Source organism: Lynx canadensis, chromosome F2 (genome assembly GCF_007474595.2).
Source record: "Lynx canadensis isolate LIC74 chromosome F2, mLynCan4.pri.v2, whole genome shotgun sequence".
In the NCBI taxonomy this organism is placed as follows: domain Eukaryota; kingdom Metazoa; phylum Chordata; class Mammalia; order Carnivora; family Felidae; genus Lynx; species Lynx canadensis.
This window is the reverse complement of record NC_044320.2, coordinates 37,675,114-37,701,968: the sequence shown is the minus strand read 5'-3', so window position 1 is coordinate 37,701,968 and position 26,855 is coordinate 37,675,114. Positions and strand designations below refer to the sequence as shown.

Here is a 26,855-nt window from a genome sequence, read left to right as displayed (position 1 = left end):
GACTAATGGTTGCAAGAATTAGAGCTCAGATAAATTCTTTTTGACATATTCTTCCAAAATTACATTACAAAATAAAACTACTCCTTTAAATGCTTGTGTTTTGTAACCATTTTCCTATTATAGCTATTAAGTAAATTTTTCAAAAAGCAAAGGTAGGATTGCTTTTATTAAAATGTTTTATCATTAATGTACTATTATGTTGATGTTTTAGAAGTTTTTCCTATTCATAAGTGAGTTCATGTTGGATTTTCCTTTATCATAAACTAATAGTAGTAATTTGACACTAAAAGCAATTATTTTTCATTTACTTCCATTAACAATGCTTTTGCAGAAGATGGTCCAGACAGAGGCCATACCTAGCAGGGGCTCAAACCTGAGCCCATGCAAACTTGAGCAAAATTAAAACTATCCAGATTTTTTTGCTTATGGCTTTTATTGCTTTTTGTCTTTTCACCTTCTTTGCTCCTGTCCATCACCTCAAGCCTTGGGGAAGAGTGTTGGTCTTTGGGGCAATGTGGAGGTGTCTTCCTTTCCTGTACTGACAAGCTGAACAGACGCACCTTGTTGGTTCGACCCATCAGCAAGCAGGACCCTTTCAGTAATTGCTCTGGCTTCTTTCCTTCTGTAAGAAATCATTTTAAAATTATGCTACAGAACTCCCACTAACAGGAATCCAGAGAAGGAATTGAACTATCCATAGAGTCAACTCTTGATTTTTATCTTCCTCTGTGTCATCCACTTTGTAAATGAACTCTACTTTACTTTTAACTCATAGACTGATTTTCTAGTACCATCTAATTTGTTTCTGAGTTACTTGCATATACTCTTTTTCACTCTGGTTTTGTGATTACAAACTAACTTTACCGTCAGCATAAGAAAATAGAAGTGTAGGACATTAAGTGTAATGTTTTTTAAATTGTGCATGTATTGAATAATCAAGAGTTGACCAGACTGCTTTGTCTTTTCTTTTATGGCTTTTACTTAGATTGCTTTTTTCCCCTTTCTATTATGCCATTTCCTTCTCACAGCTAATCCACATTACCGTATTTGGTGATCTTGAATCTGGACAGGGCTATATGCCTGTCATTGCTGGATATAGGATGAACACTAGACTGTCCACCAGTGGCTTTTAGAAGTTTAGAACCTTATTCTTTTCTAAGTGGGACAATATATCTGGATATGTCATTAAGCTAATTATTTTAAACACCATTCTTAAAGTCAATACAAATGCATATAATTTAAAAATATTAAGAACAGATTACCACAATGATAATAGCAATTCTCTTAAGAATTTTTTAAATCATTGCAAACATTAGATGTTTTCTTAGCATATGTGAACTATTTCCCCTTTTTTGTAGCTCAAAAGGAATTTAAGACCTAGATCTTTAAAAAGGTGATAAAATTAGTCAAATATTTTAAACAGTTGTTTAATATTGTATTTGAATAGCAAATGCTAGTTTCTAATTGGATTCTGATATTTTTTCTGGAATTTTAGTCTGGAAAAAACATCTCTACATTTGGATTTTATATCAGTGGAAATTCTGTTCAGTTTTATTTTTATTTGAATGGTATTGGTGTCTCTGAGAAACATTCTTAATTTTTTTACATACTGAATAATTTTAATGTATATTCATGAAAAAACCCAAACTTATTAATGCCCTTTAAAATTTTTCTGCATTTTTATAATACTTCTTTAATTATCAGTGTTTTCTAACTTTTCATTTTAAAGAGTGTAAGATGCTGATTATTACCATATGAAAAGTAATATTTACATTATCTCACTCCAGCTAGTATTCACTTGTTTTTTCATTTTGTTCCTTGTACATTAAGGGAGTTGAGGATGCAACAGTTCAACAAACAAACTTTCTCTCATGGGGAGTTTACATTCAAGAGTACCTACGTTCAATATGTTTAAAATATATTTTCCAAATCAAAACATTCATACACTGAAGCACCTTTTATACTATTTCCAGGATTCAAGCATAGCCATTAAGGAGGATTTGAGTTAGGTTATTTAGATTAGTGGTTGATTGTAACCCTGCCCCCCAAGTCCAGTTTAAACATCTAAATACAGACAGTGTTGTTGGTGTTGGGCTATATCACAGCCATCGTTCTCCATCCGGTGTTTCCTGTTACCTAGCAAGATGGACATAAGACTGGTAGCACATTTTCTTGCTTTACTGTATTTCCTTTTGCGTGTAGAAAGCAAAAGGAAAGGGAAATCAGAGAGGCAGCTAGAAAGTTGGGAACAGTAAAAACAAAACAAAAAAACACCTCTGAAGGCAGCAGGACAGTTAACATGAAAAATGATTATTTTGCACATCCATTTAATGCCTACTTCCCAGGGTATTTTTAATGGTCAGAAAATTAGGTTAAAAAAGAACATAGACAAAGATAACTTTTACCTCACCTTTGTTCATTGTAAAGTCCACATTAAAAACAAAATTAACAGTGGCAGCTGAAATGCCTACTATTTTCCCCTTGCTGTGTCACTAGGTGATAGGTAGCAATGTGAGAGGAAGAAAATGGAAGCAAAAGAGCTTCACTAGTGCTGGGATAACATAGGCCCGGGCACTTTGCTGCTTTGCCACTCTCACTTTTTTCCTGTTTGTTGTTCTTTCTCAGTGCACTTCCTCTCTCGACATCACGCATTGGACTGTAATAGCCTAAAAACTTTATCAGGCCCTGGGAAGAGAGGTTGGAAATGTGTATAACACCTTAACTTTAACTTCATGTTGAGTGATGTGTAAAATAGGATTTTATGTACATTAATTGGTTCAGGAAAACTTTAAGAGCTGTCCTTTAATGTTGAGAAATAGAAAGTATGCATTTTATTTCACTCTTCAAAGTATGCTGTTTTACTACAATTTGTTTATAGTGTGTAATTTGAATATAATTGGACATGTTTTGTCAGAAGTATTGATGATATAATGATATAATTTTTACTGTCAGTCAAATGTATGTGTATTTATGTAGCATTAAACTCAAGGAATAGGAGTTTGAATTGTGAGAGAGTGGATAGTTAGGTTTTGTAAACAGAATGATAGCCACTGAAAATAAGCAAGTTCTAAAAGACAGATGTTTTATTTTTGTGTTATGTTACTATCTCCAATAAACATGCATTAAATGATTGGTTTAGTTATCAAAGCATGGTATCAATGAAGCTCTTTTTATGGGCTTAGTCTTCATATACATTAGCCAAATTATTAAAAGAAAAACTCTGTTCTCATAAATGTTAATTAAGTCGAGGGAAGTCAATCATCTTTTCTATTCAGATTGTTTGTTGATTACAAATGGAAGTACATTACATGGTTATTTCAGTTTCATCTGCATAAACAACGTCTCTGTGATCCATATTGGTACTTTTAATGAAAAATTGTCAAGAATGAAAAGATAAAATCCAGAGATGTCTTGTTGCAAATTCTGAATATCACAGAGAATGTAGAAACCATAGACACAGATATAACAAAGTTTAATTGCCTCTCTCAAGATCTAGAACTAGAACTCAGGATTTCTAATTTTCAGTTCAGCATTCCAAGTCTTATATGGTTTTTCCCCATGTGTGGAATTGATCAGTAATGTGCTCATCAGAGGGTGTAGGCATAGTAAAAGATTATAATATCAACTGAGATTATTTTCTGCTTTCACATAGTTTTTTTTTTCTTTTTTGTAATGAAGTTTGTATTATGATTTCCTCTTTCTGGAACAGACAACAGCAAAACTCCTAGATGGCTCTCATCAGCAGCATGGATTTCTCTCTTTGACATACACAAAAGCTGTAACAAAAAATGTCCGCCACAAGTTAATATCAAGAAATGAGCGAAGAAGTTTTCATAAGTTATCTGAAGGTTTAACGGATGGTTCCCCTCATTTTCTTCATGAAATTCTTCTTTCAGCACAAGCTTTTGACATTGTCCTTTGCTTTCCTTTGCTTAATGCCATTGCAAGTATATTTCAAGCAAAATTACCAAGGACCCAAAAAGAGAAAAGAAAATCTCCTGGTCAGCCCATGAGGAGCCATACGTTGACTTCACGCAGCTTACCTTTGATTTATATCAACACAAGCATAATCAGAATTTTTGTTCCAAAAACAGAAGAAATGCAGCCAAGTATTGAAGGTATGGCCTTCAGAGGTTTTTGTGGTCTGATTTTACATAACTTCCATTTAGGGAGTTTAGTTTTTTCTATTCTTTTTTAATATGGCTGGTGGTTGTAGTTTGTACTCTGGTGTGTTTTAGAAAGAGTAACTATGTTACAGTCATTCTACAACTAAACCTTTAGATTATGTCAGGATACTGGGTTTGTTTCTGACTCAGTTACTAGAGTAAAAAGTAGATTTTTTTTTCATCAGGACTTTTGCTAGTGAAGCTTATCTTACTGTCATTTGTTTTATTAAACTCAAATGTTAGGTTCTATATACCTAAGGTAAGTAGAAATTATTAAAAAAAAAATAGCCAACACCCAAGGTTCCTGTGGCTTCTTCCAGGCTTCTCAGTGCAAATTAACTTAGGTTTTAAAATGAAATGAATTTGGGGCACCTGCCTGGCTCAGTTGGTAGAGCATCTGACTCTTGATCTCAGGGTTGTAAGTTCAAACCCATGTTGGGCATGGAACCTACTAAAAACATAAATAAATAAAATGTAATGAAATGAATTTAGAATCCCACTTCCTCCAACTGTGAGAGTAACTTTTAAATTTTTGCTTCCCCCATGCTAGAAAACAGTGAAGAACTTTAAGGATATTGAGTGAAGTTCTAGTACAGTGGTTCACATAGTATGAACTTGGAAGTTATAGAGACCTGAGTTCAAATCCCAGATTTACTAGTTAAGAACTGTGAAATTTAAAGCAAGTTAAGTCTAAGTTCCTACGTATAAATGGTAATAGTAGTGCTTGACTTGATAGTAGACCTTACTGACAGCTCACTTTTCAATGATGACTACGTGGAGACTACATGAATAATGCTAGCTGCATAGTTAGCTTTCAGTAAATGGCAACTGAATCAGCAGATGTGCCCATTCTTTTAAAGTAGAATATCTGGAAGTCCCCCATTTCACTACTGCTTATATACCTCTTTGGCCAAAGCATAGTCATATGGCTACACCCCACTGTGAGAGAGGCTGAGAAACAGTATTTCCCTAGGCGGTAGGGTGCCCAGCTCATAAATTAAGGCCATGTGAATTAGAAAAAGAGAGAATGGTAGTTGAGGGATAAGTACTAGCCTCTGCCACATGAAAACAGTAAAGCTTTTTTTTCCCTTTTAGTTATTATGTGGAGGGGGAAGAGCTTGAATGGTCAGTGATAGCAAATAAAAAAAAAGAAAAGCATCTAGTTCATTCTGTTTCTTCTTGGAGCCTAGTCTGTCTCTTGTTCTGTCTCCCAAAGGCAAATCTTAATTGGGGAAAGTTATTCTGCCTAACATTATAAATAAAGTTTTATTCAAGGTAATGGTCCTTTTTTAAAAAGTTCCCTAAGTAAAAAATAAATTTGTAGAGCTTTATAGTTCTTAATTACCAACATGTATAGAGATAAATTCAGTGTATTATACTTAGTGGATATTTTTAAATGTTTATTTGTTTATTTTTAAGAGAGAGGGAGAGCAGGGAAGGGAAAGAGAGAGAGGGAGAGAGAGAAAATCCCAAGCAGGCTCTGCACTGTCATCACAGAGCCCGACGTGGGGCTCGAACCCACAAACTGTGAGATCATGACCTGAACCAAAATGAACTGACTGAGCCACCGAGTTGCCCCTGTACTTCATGGATTTTTAGTATTAACCAGTTCCTATTTTCTTTCTGATTTTTAGTAGAACTGTCATAAAATTGATTATTTTGAGATAAAAAAAATTAGTATTGTCTGTATATGCTGTATTCTGACAGTATTATACAAGTTGTTTTCATCTGTTCAGAGACTTTGTAGAAACACATGAATGGTAAAGAATAAAGTTAGTCTTCATTGAGCAATTACAAGTGATCTGAGAGGCAACTACTAACCAGGATAGAGGCTGCATACTCATTGTAGACACACTGACATTTGTGCTTTTTCCTTGTTATTATCCTTTATTATGTGAGTATCTAATGAATGTTTAACTAATACGATTTATATTAAAATTACTTAGGCAAAAAAAGAAACCTATATTTTTAAACAGTATAGCTCTCTGAGACCCATTTTGTGTCAAAATAACACTTTTTCATAACCATACAGAAAGAGGGATAGACATAAAAGGTCATGGAGATTTCAGACCATCTTTTTGATTTTTCAACTGCGAATAGGGGGAAAACACTATGGAAACAGAAGTAGTTTGGCTTTCTTTATTTGAGAAAACTTAGGATTATTTTGGTAAGAGTTTGAAGTAGTCCATTGTATTTTAAAACTATCATTATATTGGGGCACCTGGCTGGCTCAGTTGGTTAAGCATCTGATTCTTGATTTTGGCTGGTCATGATCTCACTGGTTCATGAGATTCAGCCCCATGTAGGGCTCTGATCTGACAGCATAGAGCTTACTTGGGATTCTTTCTCTTCCTCTCTCTCTGCCCCTCCCTCACTTGTTCTTTTTCTCTCAAAATAAATAAATATTTTAAAATATCATTATATTATAGTATCTATAAGTTTTTCCATTAAAATAAAATTGCAGAAAATTTGTATCCAGATGAAAATAAGAATAAAGTTTTATGATATCTATATTATTAACAAATTGTAAATTTTTTTTAGCAATTCAGGGTTTTCTTTTCCACAGATACCTCTCTGGGTATTATAAAAACATTTATTTTCCTAACCAGAATGAGTTTCTGTAATTTCATTTAAAATAATTTATGTTAGTAAGCTTTTGTGATTTCCTGAAAATTCTTTTTCTTTTTTTTTTTAGTGTTTATTTTTGAGAGGGAGACAGAGAAAACAGTCAGGGGAGGGGCAAAGAGAGAGGGAGACAGAGGATCCTTCTGCGGGATCTTTCAGCAGGAAGTAAGATCCTTCCTGTCAGCTCAGAGCAATGGGGGCTGGAACCAAAAACCATGAGAACATGACCTGAGCCGACGTCGGAGGCTTAAATGACTCAGCCACCCAGGTACCCCAGATTTACTGAAAATTCTTTGTAGTGTGTATTTTGTGTTTTTATTCCATAATTTTCTAATTATTTTCATTTGAGTGTAAACAAGTGGTAAGGCCCAAAACTTCATGGAAATCTAAGGGAAAAAAAGTGTTATTAGAGATGAGAGGGTAGTATGAGGTGGAGAGAAATACAGGAGTACTGTATGAAAAAATTGTGAAAGGTCGTGCAGACAAATCAGGAAGCAAAGCAACCTATCTGTGATGAGTTTTTACTGCTACAGAAGTGTTCAGGAATTACAAATTGTCCTCAAATTATGTGATGTAATTGGCGTCTAAATAGTAATTGCCTGCTAACTAATCCTAGATTGAATCCTTCTTCCTCTAATATCCCTAATGCTATTTTAAGGTCTCACACCTTAAATTTCACATCCTAAAACATCAATATTGATCACAAATACAAATAAAAAGAAAAGAAACCGAATGTATATGCTTCATCTCCCATTTAAGTTTTGAAATTGGGCCTAGAATGTAGAGTAGTAGCAATATGTTGCTTTTTCAGGATGAGCCAGCCTAGCTTAGACTTTTTAAATAGGTGTTCAATAGTATTTTATACTGATAAATCTTCCAGAATCAGACATAGCTTTCCTCTATGTGCACATTTGATCTGCATCCAACATTTGCTTATTCATCATAAAATATTTTACCTGTTTGATGTACTGAATGATTTGGGATGTCTTTGGTACTTGTTAATAGGAGGGACATTTTCATAGTGACTTATTCTTTCAGTTAGACATTCATTCTAGAACTCCTTTGAATAAAATTTTGTAAACATACATACATACATGTGAGAGAAACTTACATGACAACTTCTTTTCACCACCCACATCAGTGTCATGGCCCTTAGGTGAACCTTACTTATGGTGTTAAATGTTTCTTCTTAAGATAGACTTTATCTATAAAGTATAAATTATCTCAGTCATTGAGTCAGAAGTCTTTTTTTTTTCAATTTTTTTATTGTGGTAAAATACACATAACAAGATTTTTTCCATTTGTAATTATTTTCAAGTGTACATTAACAGCATAAATTACATTGCCCAGGTTTTACAACCATGACCACTATCTGTTTCCAAATGTTTTCATCATCACAAACTCTGTACTCATTACTTTCTGTCTCTATGAATTTGCTTATTCTGTAAGCAGACAGACATGTAAGCAGAATCATAAATATTTGGCTTATTTCACTTAGCATGATGTTTTTAAGGTCCATCCGAATTGTAGCAGGTATCACAGCTTCATCTTTGTGGCTGGATAATACTTCATTGTATGGACGTGCCACATTTTGTTAACTTTCATCTATTAGACACTTGTGTTGTTGCCACCTTTGTGTTGGCTGTTGTGAGTAGTGGTGCTGTGAACACTGGCATACAAGTGTCTGTTGAGCCCATTTTCACTTCTTTGGGATATGTACCTAGGAATGGAATTGCTGGATCATATGGTAATTCTGTGTTGAGAATTCTTTGTTTTTGAGGAACCTCCAGTCTGCTTGGACACCTTTTTGACTAAGGCAGGATTTGTGGTATTTTCTGAACAACACTCATGTGCAGGCATAGTTCAGAATATAAGAGGGCTCACTCTTAGTAAGGATGGGAGCACCTGTACACTGAGCACCTCTTCAACGAGACAGAGGTTAGAAGTTCAGTAGTTCACTCTAGCTTTATTTTCCTATCATTCGCAGAGATGGTTTATTGAAACAGGTTCTGTGCTTCACTGATTTGTGTACATGTCAGAAGGAATAAAAATCTGGCTATTTGGGAAAAGGGAGAGAAAACAGCTTTATTTCTTTTGTGTGTTTGTTTTGTTTGTTTTTTGGTTTACTGTATTATAATCATTAATACTACATATCACACAATTTTGTTGGTGTTGTATTAAATTTACCATTCAGTGGGGCACCTAAGTGGCCCAATCTGTTAAGCGTCTGACTTTGACTCAGGTCATGATCTCATGGTTTGTGGGTTTGAGCCTGCATTCTGCTCTGTACTGTCAGCTCGGAGCCTGGAGCCTGCTTTGCATTCTGTGTCTCACTCTCTCTCTGTGTCCTTTCCCTTGCTCATGCTCTGTCTGTCTCTCTCTCAAAAATAAGAAACATTAAAAAAATTTAAAAAAATAAATGTACTATTCAGCTGCTTTAACTAGGAAAATCCTCAATTGATTGGAATTGCAAAAATATTTCTAGCCTTTTGCTTTCTTATTTTTAAAGTTCTTTCTTTTTTTGGTGGTGGTTATTGTAGGATTTTTAAGGTAGAATTTCAAAATCCACATGCCTAAGTACTTCCTAAGCAGGTAACCTTGAATAAGAGCATATGGAAAAAAGAGTGCATTTTGTTACAGCCATTTTGGAAAATATAGTCTGTTTCTCTGTGAACTTGTGGTTAATTTAAATCCTTTATACAAACACTTTTTGCAGTAAACACCTTTTTAGTGGCATTTTTCACGACTTGGGTGAGTATGTATATAAATAAATTTCTAGCAAAAAAGATTGCTAGATCAAAGGGCATGTACCTTTAAGACGTTAAGCGATGTCAAATTGCCTGTCTAAATAGCTGTACCAGTTTACTGTTTCCTTACTCTGATTCTAACAGAGTTTTGGGTTTTTGTCAGTCTCATTAATTAAAATTGCATTCTTTTTCTAGGTAGTTGCTCATCTTTTCCTTATCAATTAGTAAGAACTCTTTGTGTATTAAGTCTTTTGTCTGGACTACGTTGTATTGCATATATCTCTTCTCTTTTCTTCTCTCCCTCTGCCTCTGTGTGTGTCTATGTCTATGTGTATATCTGTATTTATATCTACATGTATATATCTTATACCTATATAGTTGACCCTTGAACAATGCGGAGGTTAGGGGCACCAAGCCCCCTTGCCCCCGTTGAAAATCCACGTATAACTTTGGACTCCTCCAGAACTTAACTACTAATTGCCTACTGTTGATAGGAAGCCTTACCAATAGCACAGTCAGTTAACACATATTTTTATATGTCATATGTATTCTATGCAGTATTCTTACAATAGTACCTAACTTTTTCTAAACTTTTTCAGTATTTCTGGGTTACACAGTTCATCAGAGTTGTTTTAAATTGTCTCCAGTCTCCAAAATTTTTCCAATATGTTTATTTTTGTTGTTTAAGGGTCAGCTGTACTTATATCTATAAACTATCTCTGAGAAGTAATGACTTTCTAGAATGTGCCTGTCTATAATTTATATAGATAGATATATCTTGTAGGTAGGTAGGTAGGTAGGTAGATAGATAGATAGATAGCCTTTCTGTAGTTATATTGCATGCCAAATATTCAAAACTTTTGGCACATTCTACATTTTTTTTGACACTTTGTCTTTCATCATTGCTGCTCTTAATTCAAATGATTAATTCACCCATGATAGCTTTGTGTAGGGTTGTCACTACAGTTAGGGCTTTGTAAAAGTGTAACATTGCACAGAGGCAAGTTCAAATACTCTTGGGACTTGAGATGTTTTATTCTGTTGAGTTTATATTGAGAATCCTAAAGGAAGAAGTCTCTGAAACACTTATTTCTTGCTGGATTTATGAAAAGTTATTTATAAATAACAGTCTTATGTTATCCAACAATTGCGTGAAAATTCTGCTCTTTATTTAAACTTCAGGTTCTGGTCACTTAAGCTCATAATTTCAAAGTTGTTCGTAACGTTTTCATTTTCAATACACACTCTTCTTGCACCAAGAAAAGATAAAATCTTTCAGACTTACATTTCACATTACATTAACTGTAAAAGTTTTTAATAGTTCATGTGTAAAATCAGTTAATAATAAGAAAAATATACTTACCATTCTAATATTTTCTTTAAACAAATGATACTGAAAGTCTGGTTTTCAACTCGAATATTGTTTGCATTATGTGCAATCATTATCAAGATCCTGAATCTACAGGTGTTTGACTTCCAGTTTAAGCTATTTATTTCAGAATAGAAGACTGTTTTTTGGATCTAATATGAGTCTTCTAGAGTAAGTAGTTCCGCATGAGCCTAAATTTTTAAAAATACAGTTTAAGCAAAGAAGGAAGGCATTCATTTTCATGTTGAAAATGCATCTAGAGGGAACATTTCCTCATATGGTCCAACTATTAAATGCAGGTGAAATAAACCAAAAAAGGGGAAGCTTACTTTTTTTCTAATTATAAAGTAACTAAAGAACTGAATCAAAGCACTTTCTTATATAAATACATATTTTATTATTTTTTCTTCTATCTCAAAGGTACATTTTGATAAGCTAAATACTTTCTATAATAAAATTGATTATTTTTATTTAGTTTGTGAATGATCTGCATTCAGTGCTTTTCTTTATTATTAAAACTTTATAGTCAGTATAATCTAGTGAGAACACTTTTGGCTCTAACAGAAACAGAATTCTGTTCTTGGATCTGGCTTTGTATGTAACACCAAGTACGTCATTTTTTTTCCATATGTACCTCATTTACTGCAGTGTTTCTATTACATTTCAGACTTTCATATGGTGAGTAGTATCTGTAGCCTGGAAGAACAGTTAGCAAGTATACTAATTGCACTTTTGTGGTATGGTCTATTCTCTAGACTTACTATTTATTGATTTAATTGATGCCTGCTGCTTAATCAGAGGTTTTCCCCACATGGAACTATTTGATAAGCTTGGCATAAAATGCAAGATCTGTGAAATGTAAACAATGTTCATAGTATAGGGACCTATAATCAAACCAGACCTCTAGTCATTTGAAAAGAGTACAGCTGCATGAGAAGCCGTTTTCTATTTGATCTTTTTTGCTGTGGACATTTAAAAGTACTGTCTTTATTGCACCATCCACATGCTAATATTTATTATGATAGCTCATCTCTTTTTCCCCCTTTTTCTGTCCTTGTGACCCCCACTTCCCAGCTGTTTTGCCATTCCCTTTATGTACATCTTATTCTGGTTCCTTCTTTTCCTGAGTATCTTTCTTCTAACTTTTTCTGATTTTCTTAATTCTGACTTTCTTTTTTAGTCTAATCTAAGTCAGACCATACTGACTGTACTGCTGAAGCAGCTGGAAATAATCTCTTAGCTTTTGCATTCTTTGGGCACCACAGTTTGGGAAATATGGATTGTATGCCTTTGTAGGCGTGTTCTGTTCAGGATATTCCCGAGGTCTTGCAGCCAGTCCTGTTCTGTTCCATTTGTGGCAGATGATAGTTTCTTGGGAGAAACGATGAGTTTGAGTATCTGTTTTCTTCAAAAGCCACAAAGTTGTATATTGTTAGCAATTTTAAACAATTTTTGAACAGCTACTACAATGGCATCATCTGTTGGACAAGAGGGAGTAGAATATAAATTTATATTAGTATAAATTAATGGGGCCATGAAGAACCCTTATCCATTTCAAATGGTCCTTAGAAAAGACATTGAATTAGCCAGTGATTTACAGAAAAATTGTTAAACTTTATAAGAACATGGCAAAATACTGTTGCTTTGTTCAATACAAAGGATCAGAATTTAAATATATATATATATATATATATATATATATATATATATATAGTTTTTCATTTTTTTATTGTTTTCTGAGATTACTTACCTTAGTGTTAGATTCCATTAGGAGGTGGAAGTTTTACATAGGTATGAAATTATTTCTCAAGCAATTTCACAGTAGAAATTACTTAAATTAAAAAGTGCCTAGAATAACACGTTGAAATGTCCTTGTATATTAAACAATTACCTGGTTTTTTTTTTTTCTTTACCGTTGCAGCCATTATATTTCTTTTGGAATTTCTGACATGTTACAACTTGAAGTGCTGTGACCATGTGTGTACATATGTGTGTGTGTATTGTATTTAATTATTATTTGTCATGTAAATTTAAATGGTTTGAGAATCTGTCACTGACCTTGTAGTGACCTTTAATATCTTTGTTGACAATAATATATGCGTACACTGCAATGGCAGTGTCAAATCCCAGGGCTGACAGTCACTTGGGAGAAAGATGTAGTAGCATAAGATTATGAAATTTGAGAAACATACTACTTTAACACTACTCATACGTAGTTAACATCGTATGTTTTAATGTTGGGATGGAGTTGTTGGGTTTTTTAATTATCATTTTAATTGTGCACAATGGAAAATTACTTAATGGGATATAAAGGAAGTAGTTCTCAAAAGCCTCAAATATTTTTATTTTTCACATAATTTTTTCCTTGCCCTCATTTATTGGTTTTATCTTCATGTGTCTGTACCCGTTATTTAGATTTCTCCATATGCATAAAGTACACACAGACCCACTGAATACCTCATGAATCGATTTCTTTTATTACAGTTAATCAGGCAGCAAAAGAAGACACCATGGTTTTGAAGATTGGCTCTGTTGCTATGGCTCCCCAAGCTGACAATCCCCTTGGCAGAACTGTCCTCAGGAAAGATATTTACCAGTAAGTTTATTTTCTTATCTTCGATCTTGCAGCAATTTCATCCTGCAAAGAAGTACACTGATCAATAAAACTTGCTTAGTGTGGCCTGTAGAAATACTTTTCATTTGGGATCTTTTGATATTTAAAACCAGGTTTTTCTGATTTTCTTCAGTTGTGGGTTTTTAAATTCATTCAGACAAATCAAGTATTTCTGTGAAGTGTTGATGAATAACAGAATGTAAGTACCAAGGCCCCATAAAACTGAAGAAGCGCAGTTTGGAAAATTTTAGCAGACTTTAAATTTGACCAAATCTCTAATCACATAAGAAACTGAGGTTCGCTCCAGAACTACCACATCCTACTGCAGTCATTTTCTTAATTTAACTATAAGCCATTATTTGAAACGTAGGTCTGTGGATGTCATGTGGATCAAAGCTGTAAAGAAAAGCAAACTTCTAAGGAGAAATTTCACAGTAAACACTTTCTGTGAAAATGCCATGCTCTGGATTTTGTCACTGAGTATTTGCAAACCACACCAAGCATATATGGACAACTAAACTGGTGAACATGTGTAATCAACATGATAAAAATAATACATCATTCATACTGGCACTGCTGCCAGACATAAAAGTGCAGTTGCAAATAATACCAAGTGAGAAAAATCACAGAAGTACAGATGAACAAGTGTCTTATTCATCCTGCTGGTCTGCTTCTCAGACGAGGTGGTGTCATTCTTTTAAAAATAAATTCCTACTGTTCTCCAATAAATGTTACCGTTAGGAAAGATTCTGATCTTTGTAATGCACTTACCACCTAGAGGTTGATAGCAATTTTTACTTTAAGCAGACCTAGGGATTTGATTGTCTCAAATTTTTCCATTATTTGATATTTTTTTCTTTTGAATTACATATCATGTTCTCTTTCTTGTATTACTTTTGTTGGTAGCTTGTAGTATTCATCCCTTAAATAAGTTCTTATTTTGCTAGCTTACATAGAATCTCAGAATGTGAGAACTGAAGGAGGCCTTTGGAATTTTCTAATCCAGCTGCCTTATTTTATAGATAAGGAAACTGAGGATCCAAAACAATAGCTATCTCTGGTTAAGTGATGATGATAGACACAAGATCACAACTCATAACTGTTTACTCTCTCAGTATCTAGGGGAAGGATTACAGTAGAATTTTTTCTGGGCGAAAATAATTTAATCTTCTAACATTTGAAAAGGTTTTCAGGTGTATTTATCTTTTATTTTTCATTTCAGAAGTAAGCGGCCCTCAAAGAGGGTCTTACTTATGGTGAAAGAAATATGTTTTCTATTAAAAGATCTTATCACCATCAATAAAGTGAACTCCTTTCCTCCTCTGCCCTCTCCACATTCTGGCTCCTTAGAAGTCATTTGTGAAGATATGGCTCCCTTAGGCCTGTTTGTCATTGCTTTCTTCTCATTGTCCTTGAACTATTTTTTCTCAGTCGCCGTCCGTATTTACTTTCCATATTTTCTTCATACTTATTTTTTCCTTCCCTTTCTGTATCTTTATTCTTTATCTTCTCCTTTTCTATATTTCTTTTTCTTTACTTTCTACCTTCTTTCCCTATCTCGTTTCCTTCCCTGTTTCGCTACCTGAATTATTTTGTAGAATATGGAAATATAAAGCCAAAAAGTAAATTAAATGTAAATAACATAGTATCTCTTTTAGATCTTCAGTGCCTCATATCCTGAAACATGCAAAATATATAAAAATATGTACTAAGTACATACAAAGTACAAAAAAGGTACTTTATAGAATAAATGCCCCAGTTTTTTTATAATTGACAGACTAAGGTGCACAGAATTTTTGCATGATTTGCCAAAAGCATACACTTAACTAAAGGCAGAGCATTTCAGAATTTTTTTTTATGAATTCCTTTCAGAACTGTTTTTAGATTTGTATTTTTATCATTTAGTCCCTCTCCTTGATCATATCATTTAGTCATTGCACTCTCCCACTGCATATTTTTACTTCCTCTTTCTTTTAATCTGCTCTTAGTGTTTTTTTATTTCTCTCTTGACTTTTCTAACTTCCTCAACCAGATCAGTGGCATCTATAAAAATCCATAATTAACATATTTGATGGTGAAAAGCTATATGCTTTCTCCCTAAGATCAGGAACAAGACAAGGATATCTGCTCTTGCCACTTCTATGTAGCCTTATACCAGAGGTTCTATCTAGGGCAGTTAGGCAAGAAAATGAAATAAAAGACACCCAGATTGTAAGGAGGAAGTAGAACTGTCTTTTTGTAGATGACATGATCTTGTATATACCAAATCTTAAGGAATCCACTGGAAAACTTTTGGGCAAGTAAGTTCAGCAAGGTTGCAGGATACAAAATCAAATTATAAAAGCTCATAGTAACACTAAGCTATGCACTACCTAAAAGTGAAATTAAGAAAATAATTACATTTATAATCGCATCAGAAAGAATTAAATACTTATGAATAAATTTACCAAAAGATGTGCAAAACTTAACCCTTTGAAAATTACAAAACATGGGTGAAAGAAATTAAAGATCTAAAATACATGGAATCATATCCTGTGTACAAAGAATCTTAAGATCTAAATACATGAAATAATATCCCATGTGCATAGATCAGAAGACTTAATTAATGTTAGATGGCAGTACTCCCCCAAATAATTTGCATTCATCATAATCCACACATCAAAATTTCAGCTAATTTATTGGCAGAGATTGACAGAACTGGTCCTAAAATTCATATGGAAATTCAATAGGCCCAAGCAATACTGGAAAAGAAGAAGTTGGAAGGCGGACACATCCTGATTTCAAAACTTAGGATAAAACAGTAGTAATCAAGACAATGGAATACTGGCATGAAGATAGATACATATAAATGAATGGAATTGAGATTCCACCAACAAACCATCACATTTACTATCCATTGGTTTTTGATAACCCAAGATAATTCAGTAGTAAAGCACAGTCTTTTCAACAAATAGTATTCGGACTACTGAATATTTACATGAATTTGGACATTTACCTTATACCATACATAAAAATTATGATGTAAATATAAAAGATTTAAATATAAGAAGTAAAATTCTGGAATTTATAGGAGGAAGGAAAGGAATAAATCTTTGTGCCCTTGGATTAGGTAATGGCTTCTTTAAAATGACACCAAAAGCTGAGGAGGGGACAAAAGAAAAAAAATAGGTAAGTTCAGTTTTATCAAAATTGTAAATTTTTGTGCTACAGAGAACTCTGTCAAGAAAGTGACAGTCTATAGAATATGAGAAAATATTTACAAATCATGTATCTGATAAGAGACCTGTATCCAGAATACATAAAGAACTGTTACAGCCAATAATAGAAGAACAATCCAATTAATAAATGGGCAAAGGATTTGCATAGATAAATATGCAAAGAAGATATAAACATGGCCAATAAGCACGTGTTAAGATTTTCAACCCAATTAGTCATTAGAGACATGCAGGTCAAAACTATACCCAGTAGGATGGCTATAATAAAAAAGACAACTGATGTGGTGAAATTGGAACCCTCATGCATTTCTGGTGGGAATGTAAAATGGTGCTGCTACTGCGAGAAACACCTCATAAGGTTAAACATAGAGTCATCATATGATGCAGCAATTCTACTCCTAGGTATGTCTCCAAGGTGATTGAAAACTGTGTCACACAAACGCATACCCACAGTGGTTGTAGCAGCACTACTCATAATAGCTAGAAGTGGAAAATACCCAAAGGTTTTTCAGTTGACAAATGGCTAAACACATGTGGTATACTCATGTAATAGAATAGTATTCTGCCATAGAGAGGAATAAAGTCTATGTTTTAACATAGATCAACCTTGGAAACACGCAAAGTAAAAGAAACCAGACAAAAAAGCCACATATTATATGATTCTATTTATATTTAAATGGAATGACCAGAACAGACACATCCATTGAGACAGTAGAAGAGTGGTAGCTAAGACAGAAGAGAAGAATGACTGCTAATGGGTATAGAATTTCTTTTTGGGGTGATAATAGTGTTCTAGAATTAGATAGTGGTGATGTACAATAATTTGTCCAGTGAGTACTTGTACAGTGAGTGAGGTACAGTGAGTGCAATGAGAATATACAAAAAACTAAATTATACACCTCAAAAGGATCAATTTTATTGGATGTAAATTGTATCTCAATAGAGCCGATTGTTTTAAATCAAAGATTGATGTCACAAATTGGTCCAGAGGAATTAAATTCCAGAAAGAGAAATACCTGTTCTAGGTGTATGGAGACTGGATGCACTTTTCACCTTTGGAATTATTTGCCTTGTCTGCTATAAGCAGGGATATTTTATTGTGGAAAGGAATAAATCAAGGGACATTTATTGGTCATGAGCTAGAATGACACATTGGAATCTGGAGGAACCCCAAACACACAGTCATCCATAGTGGTTTTGTTTTTTTGTTTTTTTTGTTTTTGTTTTTGTTTTTTTTGAGTGTTGGTTGGGGAGAGGGAGCTGGTAAGAAGAAATTGAATATCACAAAGTTTCACATTCTTTAAAAGATAAAGCCATGTTGGAGGTGTACTCTTCAATACAGTAGTCACTAACTACTATGGCTTTTCTGCTTTTGGAATGTGGCTAGTCCAGGGGCACCTGGGTCACTTAGCAGGTCAAATGATGGACTCTTGGTTTTGGCTCAGGTCACGATCCTGGGGTCATGGGATTGAACCCCACGTCAGGCTCTGTGCTGAGGGTGAAGCCTTCTTGGGATTCATTCCCCCCCCCTCTCTCTCTCTCTGTCTCTCTCTCTCTCCCCCCTCCCCCCTCCCTCTCTCCCCCTCTCCCTCTCTCCCCCTCTTCTCCTTCTCTCCCCCTCCCTCCCCCCAGCCTCCTCCTTCTCCCTCCCTCTCCCTCCTTCGCACTCCTTCTCCCTTCCCTCCCCTAACCCCCCTCCTCTGCCCCTCTCCTCTGCTGGCACTGTCTAAGATCAGGTAAGATAAGATACTTTAAAAAAAGAATGTGGCTAGTCCAAATTGAGATGTTCTAGAAGTATAAAATACACACAATATTTTGAATAATTAATAAAATATCTCCTTAATCTTTATGTTGATTTTATATAATGATAGCAATACTTGGATGTGTTGAGTTAAATACATTATTACAACTCTTTCCCACTGTATTTTTAAACCTTTTTTCAGTGTAACTATTAGCAAATTTTAAGTTACAGAGGTGGTTCACATTTGTGTCTTGCATTATATTTCATATATATATAGTACAAGTCTACTAGGAGAGGCCTACAACAAACACAGGACAAGTCTTGCCCTTGGGACCTTTGAAACCAGAGGCAAATTAAGTTTAAAGCTGTAAACCAACCCCAACTTAGCTCAGTTAATGATTGAATCAAAATTATCCCCTGCTTACCCATTCTGCCTGGCAGGAAAATGTGTGCCTTCTCTTGGGGAAATAACTTAACTTGTTTTAGTGTTTTTATATATGATGTCCAATACATAATCAAAAATTATAAAATATCAAAGAAGCAAGGAAATTAGATCCATTATCAGGAGAAAATTTAGCTCGTAGAAGAAGACCTACAGATGATTGAGATGTTGGAATAAGTAGACAGGAGTTTTAAATAATTGTTAATAGTATTTTAAAAATGTTGAAAAGATAAAGAGTTCATAGAAACGAGGTCTATTTAAAATTCTAAAACTGAAAAATACACTATCTGTAATTAAGGAGTCATTGGATAGCTATAACAGCAAATGGGCAAAGCAGAAGATAGGATTTAGTGAATTTAGACATAGCTAAATAGAAATTATCCAAACTGAAGCACAGAGAGGAGGAAAAAGTGAACACTGAAAAACATGTGGGTCACTGCCAAATGGTCTAATGTATGTGTAAGTAGGAGAAAGAACAACAGAAGGCATAACTAAAAGGATAACCCTTGAGAGTTTTCTAAAATTAACAATACTCATTAACCAGCAGACCCAAGAAACCTAGTACCCTATCCTCAATAAAAGCAAAATATATGCAAAGAAAACTACATCCAGGGACAATATGGTTAATTTACTGAAAATCAAAAATAAAGAGACTCCTCCCTGATAGGCTGAGGGAGAATGCTGAGCAAGGAGAGAGAGAATGCAACATCTGTCTCCCCCAGCACAGGTTCCCAGGTCTAAAATATGTCTGTACCTGGGAGAAAGGAGATGCCTTTACCTTTAAAAAGTTGGGTATTTTCAGGGTGCCTGGGTGGCTCAGTCGGTAGAGTGTCCGACTTTGGCTCAGGTTATGATCTCGCGGTTGATGAGTTTGAGCCCCACGTTGGGCTCTGTGCTGGCAGCTCAGAGCCTGGAGCCTGCTTCAGATTCTGTGTGTCTCTCTCTCTGCCCCTCCCCCGCTCACACACTGACTCTCTCTGTCTCAAAAATACAATAAACATTAAAAAAATAAAAATAAAAAAATTAAAAGGTATTTTCATTATGAAAAATATGTATGTGAAAATTCAAAAAAATCCTAAATGCAACCAATAAAAAAAAAAAAAACCTTTGAAGGAACAATAGTAAGACTGAAATAACTGAAGATCTTAAATCTGAAGATGAGAAAACTAGGGGACATAGGACCATTCTTTAAATACTTGACCTGTCATGTGTCACAGGGAATAGTTTTATTCCTTCTGAAGCTAAGAACAGACCTAAGATCATTAAATTAGTGAATATTACAATGATAACTTGCAGCTCAATGGAATGAAGACCTTTCAGTTATAAAAGTAATAACAATGGGGCTATTTGTTCTTTATTCATTATTTAACAAATGTTTTTTTGTGAGCCTACTGCACATTAGGCACCTTTCTAGGTATTGGATGAGTGTCAAGACAAAGAAAAAAGCCTTGCTCTTATGGAACTTATATTTAATGGGGGAGACAGTCACAAATTTAAAATATTCTATAATACTTGTTGTGGAAGCAGGGAAGAAGACAGAAAATGGGGAGTTAGAGATGGACATCATGGCCTAATAAGAGAAGGAATGGCTCACTGAGAAAGCATAAGAATCCTGGAACAGGAGTGTACAAATGAAGCCAGTGGCAGCTGAAGCAGTATATGCCTGAATCAGTGTGGTGAGAGACAGTATGGAGGAAACTTAGAGGCCATTGTGAGGCGTTTGGCTACCATTTTGAGTGGGAGGTGGTTGTGGAGGAAAATAATCAACACATGAAGAATTTTGAAATAATGATTTTGTTGTTTACCAGATATCTACCTGCAAAAGGACATGAAGGGATCACCAGCAAGGACTAAAAATATACATTTGAAAACAGGTGAAATCTGCCTTTAATACAAAGGAGTCACAGTTCAGAAGAACAAATGAGAGTTTGACATTGATCTCTAAAGGAGTCATGTTAAGGATTATTTCTGTCATTTGAATTAACCGAATATGTGATATGAAAGTTTTCTGATTTTTGAGGGGTTGATTTCTTCATCAGATGAGAAGCCTTCAGAGAGTTTGAGCTGGAGGAGTGGCAGGATCCAATTTATATTTAAGCAGATAATTCAGGCCAACACGTGAAGAATAGACTGCAGGCAGGGAAGGGCAAGGGTCTGTGACTGTTGCACTAATCTTGGCAGGAGATGATGGTGGTTTGGCTGATGGTAGTGGCTGTGGAGGTGATGAGAAGTGGTCAGATTCTGGACATATTTTAGTGGTAGAGCCAGGAGAAGTTGCAGATGGATTGCACATGGAATTTGAGACAACGGAGATAAGGATAATTCAGTTGTATGGCCTAAGCAACTGGAAAGATGAAATTAACTGAGGGAAGGAAAACTGTGGGAGGATTTAGTTTGGGGTTTGGCAGGTGGAGAACAGGAATTTACATTTTTTTGAAATGTTGACAATCTTAGGAGGTACTGAGCTCCCCCTTGCTGATATAGCAGAGGCTGATCAACCATGTAGAAGGGTAAGAAGGGGTTGGTTATATGTTGAATTAGACCAGTGCTGCTTTTTTAAAGAATTTTTTTAATGTTTATTCATTTTTGAGAGAGAGAGAGCATAAGCAGGGGAGGGGCAGAGGGAATGGGAGACACAGAATCCAAAGCAGTCTGCAGACTCTGAGCTGTCAGCACAGAACCCGAAGTGGGGCTTGAACCCACGAGCTGTGAGATCATGACCTGAGGCAAAGTTGGATGCTTAACCATTTAACTGACTAAGCCACCCAGGCGCCCCTAGGCCAGTGCTTCACCTGCGGATCTGTTCAAATGCACCTTTTGACTTGGGAGGTCTGGAATGGGGCCTGAAATTCCCTATTTCCACCAAGCTCCCACATGGTTGCGTAGAACACTGATGCTGGGTGATATTGATGTGCTGCTTCAAGGGCCACACCTTGTGTAGCAGATTAGGTGGTTTCCAAATCTTTTGAACAAACAAGGTTTAAAAAACATATTTTAATAAATGCTAATAATTTTTAATGCCAAACATTCAAACACTGTGACAGCAAGTATCTTTCATCCCCACATTTTCCTGTTCCCTAGCAAGACCGTCCTCAATGGAGTCTTTTTTTAAGTTCAGAGTTTTTACAGATTTGCAGTTGATAGTGGTTGTTACTTTTGGGGTCTATGATTCAGAAAATGTAAAATAATAAAACATGTATTAAATTACTGACAACTTACATGAATTTGCACCTCATTAGTCTCAAAAGATCTGATACACTAGAAAACAACAGAGCATATATAACATGTTATTTATCCAGTGTTCATGCCCAGCTATATGTTTTCATGAATTCCTCTCTTGACCTCTGCTGTTTTTACCTACTTCCTCCTTTTAGTCTACTGATCTTTCTAGTTTCCAACTACTAATTCCTACATAAGGTGATCTCCCAGTTTCCTTTCACCTCTTTCTGAGATTCTCCTATGATGTGTTCAACTGTTTTTTTTTCCCTGACTTACACTAAAGTTCTGAAACACAGTTTGGCCTGATAGATTTCCCTCTATCTTACACAATCTCATTACCTCAGAGATGATTCAGGTTCTTGTCTCTGGCTAAAGAGCAACAGAGAAACGTTTAGGGATTAAAGGTTAAAAGGCAGATTAAAAAAAAAAAAATGACCTGTGCTGAAAAGTGTTCCTTCATAGGCTGATTTAAGGAAATTAAAATAAGCATTATGAAGTAAACTGTTTAAATGTGTTTGTAACTTAAGCACATTAATGATTTAATAAATTTAGTTATACTTTTTTATGTAAATGATTTATATATATTTTTGGAAACTATGTTCTTCAAATGCTGGTATATCATCTGCAGCTCAGTAATTTGAGAGTTTATGTTTGTTTCTCCTAAAAAAAAAAAAATGGATGTAAGTATCAGTCAGGACCTTACGCCATTCTATTGTATACTCACTATAGGAAAATTACATTGGATTTATATTATCTCTACTTCCTAGGACTTACCTAAAAATTTCATTGACTATAAACCTGAATACAGTCTTACAAGTATTTTAACTTAATTTTTATTGTTTTAAATGATGTTTAACTATTTTTTTAAATAAGAGAAATAGAATAAATAGCTCTACATCAGTCATTAGAACAGTAGGGATTTTTTGAGACATTCATGCTATCACATTGCATGTATGTATACATGCATTAATTCATTTATTACTTTAATTCACTTATTTTTAAAATATTAATTATTTCACTTATTCAGCAGATATCTACTGAGTGCCTACAGTGTATGTAACACCAATGCTAGAAATGTACTTTTGAGTAGGACTTAATGGTACCTCCCTTCATTGAACTCAAGACCCCAACCATATTATTCAAGTTGATGAAATTACATTGTAAAGCTCTGATAGATTCAATAGCATAATAATTCACACTTTATCTACAACACCTCCCACAGAGCCTGGATTAATGAAATAAGCAAAATCAGAAGTTATGAACTTGCACCCTAAACTTTTTCGTGTCCTTACGGCATTAAGTCTGTACATCTTCTGAAAATTATGATACGAGGAAAGAATGATTCCGGAAGTTCCATCCAGACAGGTTTCACAGGAAGGAACAGGGAAAAAGTATTCTTCATTTCCATTCAATGATTTTTCTTTTTAAAAGTGGAAGAGAATAGAAACATTGACATTAGTTATTCATGAGTCTATGTAAGTAAATGCATCATTTTTTCAGTATGTTTTAGTGATCTGTTTTTAAAAATCCTTTTATAAATCCTTTTATAAAATATAAATCCTTCATAAAAATCCTTTAAAAAATTGTTTACAATTCAGTTTATCATTATTTAGTCTTGTTATCGAATTAAAATATGAAAAGTTAAAATAGAATTTTTTAAAATAACAAATTGTTGAAATGATACCTTTTTAATAGTAAATCTACCTTTATTTTACTCTTTTAATAAGCCTATATTAAGGTTTTTAAAATAAAAGTGTAGTGTTCATTGTTTAAGTTAAATAATATATGCTATAGAAAATAGAATCCCACTGCTTATTCTGATTGCTGGCTATTTCCTTACTTTGTGGCCATTGTTAACAGGTTGACACTTTTTTAGACCACTTCTGTGTGTCTGTAAGAGAGTGACAAGCCAGCTCTACCTGTCTTAAAAAATGGGGTCTAAATAGTGTTCTGCAACTTGGGTTTGTTTCAACTCAGTATGTTGAGGGCACCCTTCAGTGTCCTCATACTCAGAAATGCTTGCCTGTTTTTGAACCATTTTAGATACAGATCAAGAATCTATTTAAAGACTACTTTTTGTGTCTAGCCAACAAAATGTTCTCCATTATTAAAAAACGCTGTGAAAACTTCTGTAGAATGTATTGTGACGAAGACTTCCAGACTTCAAGACATCACTGTACCTGGGAAACTGTAAAAGGAAAATTGAGTCGTTTCTGTCAGTGAGATAGCTACTGGGTGGTTTTTGAAGAACAAATATATCAGTACCAATAGGAAACTGAAATAATTACAGCTGTTCTTTGTTACCATGTGAATTGAAAAGACCCAAGTGGCTCACAGTCGTCACTACGGTATGAATTAAAATACTGTAGGCATTTAGGCTTTAATGTCCCACTTTGAAACTCTGCTCAGCATCTGTAATAATGCTCAAGTTTTAACATGACAAAATTTCTTTTAAGCCAACATGCATCCTCTTCTGTGAGCTGACCTCAGTCTCTATTTCAAGTCTTGCCGTCATTTTCTTACATAAGAGTCTTGTTCAAATTATTGAATATATTTTGTTTACCCCAGTAATGCTTAGTAGGTTCTTTGCTGTGGCCCTTCTTTATGTATGCATTTTCAATTTTCTTGAAATGTACTCTTCTTCCAGATTAGCCTTTCAAGGAGTTTTTATTATAAAAACTTTACATTGGAGAGGTTATGAATTCTTGAAAAATCTTTTTCTTTGGTGTTCAACATCATTAACGTAAAAAAATTCCCAAGAATCACATCTTTCTTTTTAATGTCTCGCTTAAATCCTTCTCTTTAAAAAAACAAAAAACAAAAAAATTCATAATTATTTTACTTAGAATGTCTTCTTTCTTTGGCCTTCAATACCAGTGCCTGAGGTACCTTTCTGCAATATACCAGCAGCAGCAGCGGCAGTAATAGCTAACATCTAGTGAGTGCTTCCCTTGTGTCAAGGATTCTACTTGATGTTTCAGTGCAATGCTTACTTCACTGTAACCTTTAAGTAATAAGAGTCAAGTATTATGATTGTCTGTACTTTAGACATAGAAACTGATTCTACAGACATTAAGTGATTTCTCCTGGGTCACGCATAAAATAAGTGACAGAACCTGTTTCCATTGTCCATGCTCTTTACCACTACATTTTGCTGCCTGTTACTGAATTTCTTATAAGATGCTGGCTTTAATTTTTTGATTTGTGAGCCATTAGAGACTCTTAAACACAGAGAACAAACTGAGGGTTGCTGGAGGGGTATATGGGGTGGATGGATGGGTTAAATGGGTGATGGGCATTAAGGGGAGGGCGCTTGTTGGGATGAGCACTGGGTGTTATATGTAAGTGATGAATCACTAAATTCTATTCCTGAAGTCATCATTGCACTACATGTTAACTAACCTGGATTTAAATAAAAATTAAAAGAAAATAAAAGTAGATCTTTAAAAAAAAAAAAAAAGATGCTGGTTTTAGTTTAATTTACAGTTAACCAGTGTATAGCTAAGGTTGAACTTAATTTTTTTTGAAGTTTTGAATTCATATTTCATTAAATTTTATGTGTTTAGATATTAGTTTTTTTTCTAACAATATTCTTGTTAACAGTGAGTAAATGGAGGGGCCCTGGGTGGCTCAGACGGTTGAGCGTCTGACTTTGGCTTAGGTCACGATCTCACGATTCGTGGGTTCGAGCCCTGCATCGGGCTCTGTGCTGACAGCTCACAGCCTGGAGCCTGCTTTAGTTTCTGTGTCTCCCTCTCTCTCTGCCCCTCCCCTGCTCACTCGGGCTCTCTCTCTCTCTCTCTCTCTCTCTCTCTCTCTCTCTCTCTGTCTCTGTCTCTCAAAATCAAACATTAAAAATATAAATAAAAATTAAAAACAGTGAGTAAATTGAAACAAACTAATAGGCAGAAGTTTTAGTGCATTTTCCTTAGGTTTCCTAAAATATTACAAGCTACGATGGCTTAATATTACAGCTATTAGAGCCATAATTTATGATGAAAACTCTTATAATCCTAGTGTTTGAGTTCTTTGGTCCTTGGATGTACTTGAACATAAAACCTATGTTGAAAAATTTTCATTAGGCTGTACTTCTTACTATATGATCTACATAAAATCTCCCCATTAACATCGCTAGCTAATGATTTTGATTGTCATCAAGCTTTTTCTCACCTCTGTTTTGAACTGTGAAATGAATCATGACCAGATGTAAATATTAACATAGATTTGCTGATTAATAAACTCAGTATATGTCTGTGATTTTTATTTCATAAGATATTTTAAGTGATTATAAAACATAATGATAAATGTTTATCTCAGTATAATTATTTCTTTAATTCTGTCTCAAAATTATGAAAGAGAAGGAAAAGTTGAAACTCTTTTTTCTTTGTTGTATTTCTTCTTCCCAGAGTATTCTTACATATCACAACTTTTCTCTTAAATTGTGTAGAAGAAGGTATTGATTTTCTTCTGTTAAAACAACTGTGTACTGTTTGTTCACATATTTTTCATATGCAAAAGTTATATCAAAGTTAAATAAGCATTTTATATGGAGTTTTAGTACCTTGGGCTTTTTTCTCTCACATCCTGTGCAATTGAGAAATACTGAGTTTAAGCTACATATATGAAAATGGGGCTTATAGAATTAGACATATAGATTTGGAAGTCATTTAAGATTATACACAGACTTCCAATGTCATTGCTCTATCATATTGTTTAA

At 34.5% G+C, this 26,855-nt stretch overlaps 1 protein-coding gene across 2 annotated transcripts in view; it reads left to right on the top strand.

Annotated features, from left to right (window-relative positions):
• VPS13B (vacuolar protein sorting 13 homolog B) overlaps window positions 1–26,855 on the top strand; it is an 820,834-nt gene that overhangs the window by 477,730 nt on the left and 316,249 nt on the right. For both annotated transcript variants that reach the window (XM_030304021.2, XM_032591891.1), the window contains 2 exons: window positions 3,710–4,118; window positions 13,392–13,503. In XM_030304021.2, coding sequence (XP_030159881.1) covers window positions 3,710–4,118; window positions 13,392–13,503 — 521 coding nt within the window. The remainder of the gene's footprint in view (window positions 1–3,709; window positions 4,119–13,391; window positions 13,504–26,855) is intronic.